Below are 13,373 nucleotides of genomic sequence, written 5' to 3' on the forward strand. Positions count from 1 at the left end.
AATCTTCATATGGCTCAGAAGAAGGGCTTTCTCTTTTGTTTCTTTATGACAAGACAACTCTTAAGCAGGAATATGGGCAGGGCGGATTCCTTTACAGTGCATTTTGATAGTGATAGTATCTTAAAACTCCCATGAGGATATTACAGTAAAGATTTGCATAATTAGAACTACTGCAGTAGCAGGCAACATTTGTAATGCAAATTGATGTTGTTAATTGCTTATGTAATATTTTCATTCATTTTTCTAAAGAAAATACAGATTTTTTTCCATTCACCCAAATGATTTAACAAATGATTAATTATAAACCTCAAACACATTGTGGTAAAAAGGTAGTGCTTTTGTGTGTATGTGTGTCTGTGTGTGTGTTTCATTAAATGAGGCTTGTTAGTGTGGTTTGTACTACTTAAGTCAGTAGCATAACATCAGATACAATTGTTTGTCTTTCTTCTCCCTTTTCTTACCACTAACCTTTCTGCTTGTGTTCTTCACCACCACCACCCACTTCTGTCCCAGTCCCTATAAAAATAAGTTTGGAGCGAAGGGTCCTTGGTAAAGCTGGATTGTATCATCTAGAGGTACTGTCTGGCCTTGAAAGTTGATGTACACATTGATAAAGCTGGGCTGATGTCCTGTAAAAGATGGGAATTTCTCTCTGGTGGGTTTTTAGCTTCTCTGGAAGGAACTCTCAATGTTTGATTCTGGGAGATTCCTAGAGGGCCTCTTAGAGACCCCACCACTATCACCAAATGTGAGCCCAAGGATCTTTGGGGTAGTTAACACTTTGTGTGTATGATGGAGGGTAGAGGGTTGGTCAAGGATTAACTCTCTCTTAGAGGAGTATGTGGAATCCTAATCCAACCAGGCACCTTCTTAGAAGCTTTTCTTCTTGTGGTTGTTCCTCTAACTTGAAAGTATCTACAGCCGTATAATTCAGGGTACTACTGGTGAGAACTTCTGGGTCGCCTTGGCCTGTTTCACTTCAAAACCTCCATCTTTTAACAGACTACTATTGGTCCCTTGAGTTGGTTCAGAGGATACAGTCTCAGTCCTTTAACCTTGGGCATTGTTTCCTATTTTCTAGGGATTGGTTATAGAAATGAGAAGTAAAGTCAACTTCATGTATCTTTAATGCGGTTAGTAATAGTTTTCTTTAATGATTTATTCTTTCAGTGACCTATGAAAGTATATGCAGAGTCATGTGAATGTTTGTGCCAACTAAGCAAACGTTGGCTTAGATTTTGTTAAGGGTAGACTATGATTTGAGCCACAGACTTGGTGCAAGTTCAAATGTGATGATAGTTTATAACTTACTGAGTGCACAGAATGTGCCAGGTACTTAAGGTCTGTTATCTTTAATACTTATAACAGTATTGAAAGGTAGGGACTGCTAGCCCCTTTTTATAGATAGGAAACTGAAGCTCAGAGAGGGCAAACTCACATAGTTAGTAAACGGGGAAACCAGAATCTGAACCTAAGATCTGTCTAACTCCAGATCCAACATCTTTCCCCCATAACATACTACCTCTTGAGGCATACATATATAGCCTTAAATCCCAGAATAAGGCAAGGTTAAACAAGCACAACTTTTTTTTAATAGAATGGTATATTTGTAACTCTGATCATATATTCATTCACTTGTAACATAGCTGCTGTTAAGCTAAGTATGTTGATTTTCTGAGAAACACTTTTTGACGTATAGCATACACACAACAAAGCACACAAACCTTAAGTGTACAGTGGGGTGAATTTTTACAAAAGTATGTGCCTGTGTAACTACTACCCAGGTCAAGAGATAGTCACATGATCTCTGTTAGCATCCAACAGGCTCTTCTATGCCCCCTTCCAGTCAATACTCTACCGCCTCCCTATAAATAACCACTGTTCTGAATTACCACCATGGATTAGTTTTGCCTGTTTTGAAGTTCATAGAAATGGACTTATACAGTGTGTATTTATCTGGTTTCTTTTATACATTATGTCTGTGATAGTCATCCATGTTGTTGCACATAGTAATAGTTCTTTTCATTGCCGTGTTTGTCTATACCATGGTTTATCTTAACCATTCACCTGTTGATGGACATTTGGGTTATTTTCAGTTAAGAATAAAGTTGTCATGAGTCTTGTGCATGTCTTTTAATGCATATATATATATGTGGGGTATAAACCTGGTATAGTTTTAGTAGATACTTCCAAAGAGAATCCCAGTTGCTCCACATCTTTGCCATCAGTGGCTATAGTTTAAATTGTTCTAATTTTAGCCATTCTGGTGGGTGTGTAGTTGTGTTTTGTGGTGTGTTTATTTTGTTTGTTTCTTTATTTTGGCTGCATTGGGTCTTCATTGCTGCATGCAGGCTTTCTCTAGTTGTGGCGAGCAGGGGGTTACTCTTCATTGCGGTGCGCAGGCTTCTGATTGTGGTGGCTTCTCTCGTTGCAGAGCATGGGCTCTAGGCGTGCGGGCTTCAGTAGTTGCAGCCCGCAGGCTCAGTAGTTGCAGCTCATAGGCTCTAGCGTCCAGGCTCAGTAGTTGTGGCACATGGGCTTAGTTGCTCCGCGGCATGTGGGATCTTCCCAGACCAGGGCTCAAACCCATGTCCCCTGCATTGGCAGGTGGATTCTTAACCACTGTGCCACCAGGGAAGTCCCTCTTGTTGTGGTCTTAATGTGCATTTCCCTGACGACTTTTCAAATGCTTATTGGCCATTTGGACATCCACCTTTGTGAAATACTCTTTTGTTTACATATTCTGGCCATTTTTCTTTTAGGTCGTCTCACATTGATTTGTAGGAATTTTTTGCATATTCTGGATATGAGTTCTTTGACAGTTACATGTATTGCAGATATCTTCTTCCAGGCATTGGCTTGCCTTTTCATTCTCTTAATGTTGTTCTTTTGATGGACAGAAGTTTTTAATCTTAAGTCCAATTTATCGGTTTTTTTCTTACATGAGTAGTGCTTTCTGTTACTTGTTTAAAACATCTTGTTGGGCTTCCCTGGTTGCGCAGTGGTTGAGAGTTCGCCTGCCAATGCAGGGGACACAGGTTCATGCCCCGGTCTGGGAAGATCCCACATGCCGCGGAGCGGCTAGGCCCGTGAGCCATGGCCGCTGAGCCTGCGTGTCCGGAGCGCCTGTGCTCCAGAATGGGAGAGGCCAAAAAAAAAAAAATCTTGTCTTCCCTAAAGTCATGAAAATATTCTCTTAAACTATCTCCTAGGTTGATTGTTTTACCTTTCACATTGAGGCCTGCAATCTGTATGGAGCTGGCTTTTGGGTAAGATATTAGGTAGAGTCAAAGACCTTTCCCCCAGTTGATCTAGCACCATTTGTTGAGAAGGCTGTTCTTCCCCCCCCAACACTGCATTGGCATCTTTGTTATCATGTGGCCGTATAGCTTTATACCAAGGCTTGGTATCTGGTAGGTTAAATCCTCCAATTTTGTCCTTCTTGAGAAACTATTTTGAAATGGCTAGATAGTCTTAGATGATAGCCCAATCCCTCTTCATTCCTCTGCCTTGCCAAGCCCACCTTGCCACTTAGCCCCAGGGCTTTCAGCCTGGAGACTCACCATCTTTTTTTTCTAAGACTGTTTCAGACTTGAGGCTAGAACTCCTTAAGCAAATGTAGCTCCTCTTCTTGTGAGAGATTAATACGGAATCTCCTTCACTCATTATATGCCCTGTCACCTTGGCTGCTACTCTGGTACAGGGCTGCTCTGACCACCTTTAGGACTACCATTACTACTCAGTCTTGAGAGCCTTGTGTATACTATGACTTGAATCTTTCCTGGATATCCCCATTACTTGTTTACTCTCCTCTAACAGGTCTTGGAATAAGCAGACAAAAAAATGGCAAGTTGAGCACACCCCTTTCCCTGCAGACACACACACACACACACACACGCGCGCGCAAGTGCTTGTTCAAGTTGTAAAGAAATTGGATGATTGATTAGGACTCCTTTTGTGTGGAGTAAGTAGTTCATTAAGGATGAAGAAACATTTATTGAGGTTGTTGTGTGCCAGACACTGTATTAAAATAGCTCATCTATCTTTTTTTCTTTCTTCTGTTAAGTAGAAATAGCTACTTTAAAATCCATATTTTCCCGTGGTTAAAAAAAAAAAAGTTAGATTTGTTTAAGTCAGACTTAATATGTAAATTCATTATACAAATAATACTTCAGTTAACAATGAACAAATATACTTCAGTTAACAAATTTTACTGAATTGCCCTGGGCACAGAAGAACTTTCTGAAAAATTTCAGGCCTCCTCCACACTGGCTTGTTGGCATTCTTGGCTGTGACTCGTGAGCAGTGGCGCTCTCTTAGGTTTCTGAAGGGTGAGTTGGGCCAGAGCCAAGACCTGCTGAAGGGGAATGTGCAGCCCACACTCTTCCCATCAGTAGGTGACACAGGTTTGAGGAATGTGGAAATGTTCAGTCTGGGGGGCTGATAGAGCCTGTTGCACCTAGGAGAAAGAGAGTACCTTGCCAAGGTGTGACAGGAAGAAAAACTACTTTGTGTTGTTGGATTGGTTACAAAGTTCCTGATTTCAGATCTTTATATTTGCCTTAACATCTGAGTTTGAAATAAGCCTTGAAATAATAAAATATTTTATTTTTCAAACAATGAAAAATTTTAGAAAAAGCAATAGATTAACCAAGAATAGATTCTACTTAAACATCACAGATGGTTCTTTAAAAATATAGTATTATGAGAATATAAAATGTACAGCACTCTAGAAAATAGTTTGGCAGTTTTTACAAAACTAAACATGCACTAACTTAGGACCCAGTGATTACACTCTTGGGCATTTATCCCAGAGAAATAAGAACTTATGTTCACACAAAAACCTGTACGTAAATGCTCTTAGCATCTTTATTATAAATACTATTTAAATGTACTATTAGTGTATATATTATTAATGTAGTATATATACTATTTATAATAGTAAAGTATAGGAAATAACCCATATGTCCTTCTGTTGGTCAGTGGTTGAACAAACTGGTATATCTGTACAGTGGAATACTACTCAACAATAAAAATAATTGGCCTACCGATGCACGTAATAACCATACATTGGACCTTAAGGGCATTGTAGTGAGTGAAAAAAGTCAACCTCAAAAGGTTACATGCTGTATGATTCCATTTACATAACATTCTTGAAATGATAAAACTGTGGATATGGAGAACAGATTAGTAGTTGCCCAGGGATAGGAATGAGGTAGGGGAGTGGGGGCAGTTCTGTATCTTGATAGTGGTAGTTTCATAGATCTGTATGTGGGATAAAATTGAGCTATACACAAACACAGATGAATGCAAGTGTTTTGGGTTTTTTTTAATGGTGAAAACTGAATAAGGTCTGTAGTCTAGTTGATAGTAATACCAACATTTCCAGTTTTGCTATTGTACTAGAGCTATTTGAGATGTCACCATTAGGAGGAACTGGGTGAAGGGTGTACAGACGTTACTATTTTTGCAACTGTGTTCATCTATTATTATTTCAAACTAAAAAGTTTTAAAAATAGGGTATGCTGTACACTTACGTTCATGGCAGCGTTATTCCCAATAGCCAAAAGGTGGAAGCAACCTATCCATCTGTCGACAGATGTTAGTATATACATACCATGGAATAATATTCAGCCTTAAAAAGGATGAAATTCTGACTCATGCTACAACGTGTATGAACCTTAAGGACATTATGCTAAGTGAAACAAGCCAGTCACAAAAGGACAAATACCGTATGATTCCACTTATATGGTTAAAATGGTAAATTTTATGTTATGCTTATCTTGCCACAATTTTTAATAAAGCATTATTATTGTATAATAAGTAAGACATTTTTTATAAAATAGGCATATTTTAAATGCAAACATGAATCTCCTGGAATGCTTTTAATCTTTTTCATTTTGCAGTGATCACAAACTTGTAAATAAGTTGCAGGTTCAGTACAAATAAGATTTTTTTCCAGAACAATTTGAGACTGTTGCCAACCTGATGCCCCATCTCTTTCAAATAGCCATTCTCTATTAACCAGCTGTATGACTGTTGGTAAAGTTGCTGACCAGTAGGCCTCGTTTTTCTCATCTCTGAATTAAATTATGTGGTTTCTAAGGTACCTTCTCTGTAAAACTGGAAGATCTTATGAAATTTTATCCTGAGTGTCGGAAGAAAGTTTTGTTGTTGTTGTTTTTAGCTTGCAAAACTGGTTGAATTTTGTAGTAAACGTTTTCCTTATGTGTCTAACGACAACTGTGAATTGCAGTAAGTATCAATTCATTGTCTGTGGGCTGTTTTTTTTTTTTTTTTTCTTTTTGCGGTATGTGGGCCTCTCACTGTTGTGGCCTCTCCCGTTGCGGAGCACAGGCTCCGGATGCGCAGGCCCAGCGGCCATGGCTCACGGGCCCAGCCGCTCCGCGGCATATGGGATCCTCCCAGACCGGGGCACGAACCCGTATCCCCTGCATCGGCAGGCGGACTCTTAACCACTGCGCCACCAGGGAGGCCCCTGTGGGCTGTTTTTGTTCTAGGACTTTGATGTTAATCTTCCCTTTGCTTTTAATGTTAAGTTTGTCGTGTGACACTTTTGACTGTTTAATACAGAGGACCAAAATAACCCAGACATAGATTTCATTTAAGAATTAAATGTATAGAAAAAGAAGGTATCATAAACTGGTGGGCATGGGAAGGATTATTCAATAAATGGGATTATGATAATTGCTAGTCGTAAAAAAATTCACTTAGACCATATGCCAAAATAAATTGTAGATGTATTAAAAATTAAATGTAAAAAAAACCCTCTAAGTAGAAGAAAATAAAAGTGAATATTTATTCAGTTTTAAGCTTATATGATAGCAAAATAATGAAGAAAATTACTAATGGAAAATTAATCAATTTGACCCCTTAAAAATTAATGTGGGAAAACAGTTTGGCTTATAAAGTTAACCACACACTTACCATGTGACCCAGCATTTGCACTCCTGGGTATTCATCTTAAAGAAATGAGAACTCATGTTCACATGATAATCTGTACACAAATGTACATAGCAGCTTTATTTGTAATTGCAAAATACAGAAAATAACCCAAATGACTTGAATGGAGTAAATGGAGAAACAAACTGGTAACATCTATATAATGGAACACTACTTAGCAATAAAAAAGAATGAACTGTGGACACATGCAACAACATGGATACATCTTGAGGGCATTAAGCTGAGTGAAAAAACCAACTTCAAAGGATTACATATTATATGATTCCATTTAGATAACACTCTTGACATAGCAAAATTATAATGATGGAGAGTAGATCAGTGGTTGCCAGCAGTTAGGGTTTAGGGAAGGGCATGACTGTTAAGGGATAACACAAGGGACTTTCTTTATATTGATGAGTATTATTGAACTATTTTTGCAACTGTTCTCATTCCCCAATTGTAGTGACAGTTACTGAAATCTAATCTGCACATATGATCAATTTCATAAAGCTATACAGACACACAAAGAAAAAAGTGGTGAAATCTAAACAAGGTCTGTGGCTGAGTTAATAGGTTGTACTGATGTCAGTTTCAGGGTTTGATCATGTACTATTGTTGTTTACCATATTCTTATTGAGGGAAACTGGGTGGGAGTATACATGAGAACTCTCTGTACTATTTTTGCAACTTCTTGTGAGTCCTAAGCAATTTCAAAGTTGAAAGTTATAAAAAATTAAATAAACTATGGTACATCCAGACAATGGAACATTATTCAGTACCTAAAAAGAAAAAAGAAAAAAGAGCTATTGAGCCATGAAAAGACATGGAGGAAGAACCTTAAATACATAGTACTCAGTGAAAGAAGCCAATCATACAGTGTGTACAGGCTACCTACTCTGTGATTCCCGTTATACAACATTCTGGAAAAAGCAAAACTATGGAGACAGTAAGAAGACCAGTGGTTGCCAGGGCAGGGGAGAGGGAGGGGTGAATAGAATAGGTGGAACACAGGATTTTTAGGGCAGTAAAATCATTTTGTGTGATACTGTAATGGTGGACACGTCTTTATGCATTTGTCCAAACCCATAGAATGTACAGCACCAACAATGAACCCTAATATGAACTATGGACTTCGGGTAATAATGATGTGTCAATGTAGGTTCATCAGTTGTAACAAATATACCACTGGTGGAAGATGTTCATAATAGAGGAGGCTATGCATGAATGGGGGTAGGAGATATATGAGAAATCTCTACCTTCTGCTCAATTTTGCTGTGAACCTAAAACTTATCTAAAAAAATAAAGTCTATTAAAACAAAAAAAAATTAACTTGGGTCAGAAATAAACATTGAAAAGCAAAGTGAGTAAAATATCAATATTCGTAGCCATTATTAGAGATAAAATTTTCATGTCTTTTATTTGTAAAGAACTCGTACAAATCCATAAGGCAAGCCCTGAGTCCCCAATGAACTGGAAAGAGAGCTTAAGAGAACAAGCGAGTGCCCCAAGAGAGACTTTTGTAGATATACTTTTGTAAGTGTTTATTCGAAATTTTCTGGAATCCCCAGATTCAGGAATGTACTACCAATGCCCATGGAAACATAACACTAGAAGAGAGTGTTTTTCTTCTTTTTTTTTTTTGCCATTATATTATAGCTGTGTAATCCCACCTAAGAAAAAAATAGTTTAAAAGATTAAAAATAGAGCACTGTAAATTTGCATAGTTTTGAAGTTTCTTTGAGAGAATTTTGAAAGACTTTGTTCTATGTAATCAGTTCCCTAAAAAAAAATCTTTTTTTTTTCAGGTGTAAATTAATTATTGAAAGCAATTGAACAATGGAGCCAGACATCATTCGAATGTACTCTTCATCCCCACCACCACTAGACAATGGAGCTGAGGATGAGGATGATGATGAATTTGGGGAATTTGGTGGGTTTTCCGAAGTTAGCCCTTCTGGTGTAGGGTTTGTTGATTTTGATACACCAGATTATACTCATCCCAAGGAAGAGTTTGTACCTTCAAACCATTTTATGCCAATTCATGATTTCTCAGAAAATGTAGATAGCCTTACAAGCTTTAAGTCCATTAAAAATGGTAATGATAAGGACATCACTGCTGAACTTTCTTCTTCTGTGAAAGGACAGTCTGATATTTTACTTTCTACCACCAGCAAAGAAATAATTTCATCTAAAACTTTAGATACTTCCATCGATGGCATAGAAAGTCCAAGAGATTTAAATAAAGTAGTGGAGCAGAGACAGAATGTTGGAACACCTGAAAGTTTCTCTCCAGGAGATTTTAGAACTGATATGAATGTTGTTCATCAAAACAAGCAGTTAGAGAGCTGCAATGGTGAAAAGCCTCCTTGTCTGGAGATTCTAACAAATGGGTTTGCAGTATTGGAAACTGTAAATCCTCAGGGAACAGATGATCTGGACACTGTAGCTGATTCAAAAGGACGAAAGCCTCTTAGCACTCACAGTACTGAGTATAATTTAGACTCTGCACCTAGTCCTGCGGAGGAATTTGCAGATTTTGCCACATTTTCCAAAAAAGAAAGGATACAACTAGAAGAAATAGGATGTGCAGTTTTAAATGATAGAGAAGCACTTACCATTCAGGAAAACAATAAAATTAATAGAGTCAATGAACTGAATTCTGTAAAAGAAGTGTCCTTGGATAGAAGCATTGACGATAAAGGAGACAATGCTAGAGAGGATCAGGTTTGTGTTTCAGAAATAAGCATGGTGAGTAATGGAGCTTTCACCAGTGAAAAACAGAGCCTTCCAACATTGCAACAGGATGAATTTTTAAATTCAAGTGTTCAATCAAAGGCTTGGAGTTTGGTAGACTCAGCTGAAAATTCAGAAGCCAGTAGGAGAGAACAATGTAAAACTGAGGAAAATCTTGATTTATTTACTTCTAAATGTGCTGACCTATGCATGGATTCTACTAAAACTTATGAAGCTGATGATGAAGTTGGTTCTTCCAAAGAAGAAAGTAGAAAGTTTACTGATTCCCAAAGCCTCAGCATTGATACTACAGAGGAAAATGTTTTGGATGATTCTATAAGTGTAAAAAACGATGATAGTAGTAATGACTTTGTGACTTGCAATGATACCAATGAGGATGATTTTGGTGACTTTGGCACAGCCAGTGGCACGACTCCACCTTTTGTTACTGGTACACAAGATTCAATGAGTGATGTCACTTTTGAAGAGTCCTCAGAGCACTTTCCACATTTTAGTGAACCAGGTGATGACTTTGGAGAATTTGGGGAATCAAATGCTGTCTCTTGCCCAGAGGAAGTTATATTTACTGAGTCAGTTCTAAAACAGACTTCTGATAGTTTATCAGAGGGATGCAATTTGGCAAGAAAATCTACTGGGACAGACACTGAACCTGTTTCAGAACTGAAAATTGGGCAAGAAGGTGAGTTTGGAGATTTTGATTCTGTGCCAAATATTCAAGATGACTGCAGTGATTTTCAGGACTCTGATGATTTTGCAGACTTCAGTTCAGCTGGTCCTAGCCAGGTTGTAGACTGGAATGCTTTTGAGGATGGACAGAAAGATAGCTGCTCTTGGGCTGCTTTTGGAGACCAGCAAGCTACTGAATCTCATCATCGAAAGGAAGCCTGGCAGTCACATGAGACAAATGAGAAGATTGATACTCCAGGAACCCCCAAAACGCATAGTGTCCCTTTAGCAGCTTCCAAAGGAGCAGTTGCTGGTGGTCATTTACAGGAAACAGCCACTTCAGCTCAGGTATTTACTCATTTTCTCTATTTTGCATGACATATTAATTGCTGTGGAGGTTTCTAATTCAGCTTTTCAAAAAGTATTTTTTAATTGGGTACCTGTTAAAGGCGTCTCTTTATGATACACAATGCTTGCCAGATTTGTAGATTAGTTACATGTTTCACAGTCATTTGGTTAATGTTAAAGAGACATTCTTATAATAATGCTTGGTAAGATTTTTCTTTATCTCAGTGGGTTTCTTTAATATTTACAGAAATATTAAATAATCATAATCATCAACTTGGTTTTTTGATAAATATAAATACCACTCAAGTAAAAATTCATTAATTAGTTAGTGAACTATTCCAGCAAATCCTTCAGTTTTTACCTTTATAGTGATTTTAAAAGAAGGTTAAACTGAGATTTAGAAGATTTTTTAAGCTTCAGAAAATAATGTCTCTTAATTTTGTCTATGAAAGACCTAGTTTTGATTACAAAAAAGAGCAAGCAGAGTTTGAAACCTCAATCTGTGCTGAAAGCTATAGGGACTTGAAGGATAGAAAAAGAATTTGAAGAAAGCAGATATGGGCCTCATAATTTAACAGCTAATAAAAGGCCTGAGGTGAGGGTGTCAGATGGATTAAGGGTTAGAGCTAGAACATGCAACAGCCGTAGTTGACTTAGCCATACTGTGACTATTTATTTGCTTATAATTTCTTGCAAATGTATATTTATGTTTACTCTTAGGAAGTAGGATTGTCAGGAATATTTTTACCCCTTAGCCTCTGTACTTTATCCTTTTCTGGTCCAGATTCTTTCAGAGAAGATTCATTAAGATTTATTTTGACCTAAAGTAGCCCCTAGAGGTGCAGTTTGATATCCAGATTGTTCCCCAGTCCTGAGTTGTACCCTGTGCTAAATTTAACCAGGGGTATGGAAGAGAGCACTCCCTTGAATATCACTGCTTTTTATTGATATATGTAACACTTGGTCCACAGGCCTATTTTAAAAATACTGAGAACAAAATCAGAATCTATAAACTTTGCTTCTCCAATTATCTTTTGCTAAGCAAACCATTTTCGATTGGAAATATTTCCAGAGTCTGTTAATTAAAACGGTTATACATCATTGCTTTGATATTGCTGATACATTAAGATATTGTAGAAATTGTGGTGCCACCAGTTGGAGTGCACAGCTAATCACTTTTCATTTGACATTGAGTGTCTGAATAGCTTAATTTGCTAATTCAGTTATTACATGGTTTGGCTAATGTGTATTATTCCTGTGGAGTAATTCATTATTGAGGCAGAAGCTTACAATTTTAAACAAGGAATGAATTAATTATATAATGCAAAGTGAAGACTGTTGGTTTTTGACCTGATCCTTTCCCTGTTTAGTTTCATCTTATTAGAGTATAGGGTGACACTAGTATCAGATAATCTTTAATTTATAGCCTTAGAACTTTTAACATCATCATATAATGTATTTTTTAAAGTATGACCGCTTCAAAAAGGAATTTTTTGCATCATATAAGTTGATTGAAGTTATTTATGTGTAATCTGATAACTGGTTATAGGAGGAAATAAAGTACAAGGGCTTTATGGAATCTTACAGATCTGAGTTTGAATCTTGACTCAGAGTCATATAAGCATTATGATTTTGGACAAGTTACTTCTGAACTCAGTTGTCTGTAAAAAGGTGGTATTATCTGTTGCAAAGGACTTTTGTGAAGATAAAATGACAGTAAACGTTAAAACGAGTGAAAAAATCTATTGAAAAATAAGAATCTTGTAGTATGATTCTATTTTGTAAAAATAAAACAAAAACTATAGGGATGTGTCAAGATGCTTTGACTTCCTGAGATTTGTCTGGTTCAGTCCTCAGGCTTTTCTTTTTGCTGAATGGCTATGCAAAATGAGCAGAACTTGGAGATGCATGTTGGAAAGGAGAAACTGCTGGAAGGGGGGCTAGAAGAGAAGTTTGGAAGGAAATTGAGGTGGGGAAATGGAAAGTGACTGAGTTGGAAAGTGACTTCCATTCTTATCCTTCTGTTGTAAAGGAGGGTTGTGACCTGTAGTTTCTTCCTTTTCCAGAATCTGCTGGAAATGCACATTAATCTAGTTCGCTAGAAGAGGATTAGATTTATTAATATTTTTCTTAAAATGTTTCTCCTAGTTGCTACCATTTTGGGGACAGCACAGAAATCCTCACATATTAATGACACTAAAAGTTAGATTTTTTAATCATAAAATGATTTATCCCTGTTGAATCTTACCTGGATACAACAATTCTGTCTTGAACAGAGTGCCCTCAAATTGTGTTTTGACAGAATGTTGTGAGACTCTTAGAATTCAGAGCTCAGTTAATTCAGTTAAGCAAGCATGGAGAACAATTCTTTGTGAAGTTAGACAAATGGTATAGTTGTCATTTCATATTTCTTTGACTTTTTTGCTATGCTATGTATGTGACATTGTCCAGGTCCCTGTTTTTTTAGTACTTTCCTTTTTTCAGCCTACCAAAAGGATATCTTAACATTTTAATAAAATATATCTTCCCTGGGTCAAGAGACAATCAATTATTGCAACTTTATTGCTATAATTTGTTACTTAGGGAAAAGTCAACCAAGAAGAAATCTTTGAAACTTATAAAATGTTTTTAGTCAAGCCAAT

General features: G+C 37.1%; 1 protein-coding gene across 5 annotated transcripts in view; it reads left to right on the forward strand.

The window, feature by feature from the left end:
• AFTPH (aftiphilin) overlaps window positions 1–13,373 on the forward strand; it is a 62,987-nt gene that overhangs the window by 16,897 nt on the left and 32,717 nt on the right. For all 5 annotated transcript variants that reach the window (XM_060117565.1, XM_060117568.1, XM_060117564.1 and 2 more), the window contains one exon: window positions 8,769–10,731. In XM_060117565.1, the coding sequence (XP_059973548.1) occupies window positions 8,800–10,731 (1,932 nt within the window). In that variant the 5' untranslated portion in view covers window positions 8,769–8,799. The remainder of the gene's footprint in view (window positions 1–8,768; window positions 10,732–13,373) is intronic.

The sequence above is a fragment of the Mesoplodon densirostris genome, chromosome 14 (assembly GCF_025265405.1).
Source record: "Mesoplodon densirostris isolate mMesDen1 chromosome 14, mMesDen1 primary haplotype, whole genome shotgun sequence".
NCBI classification, from domain to species: domain Eukaryota; kingdom Metazoa; phylum Chordata; class Mammalia; order Artiodactyla; family Ziphiidae; genus Mesoplodon; species Mesoplodon densirostris.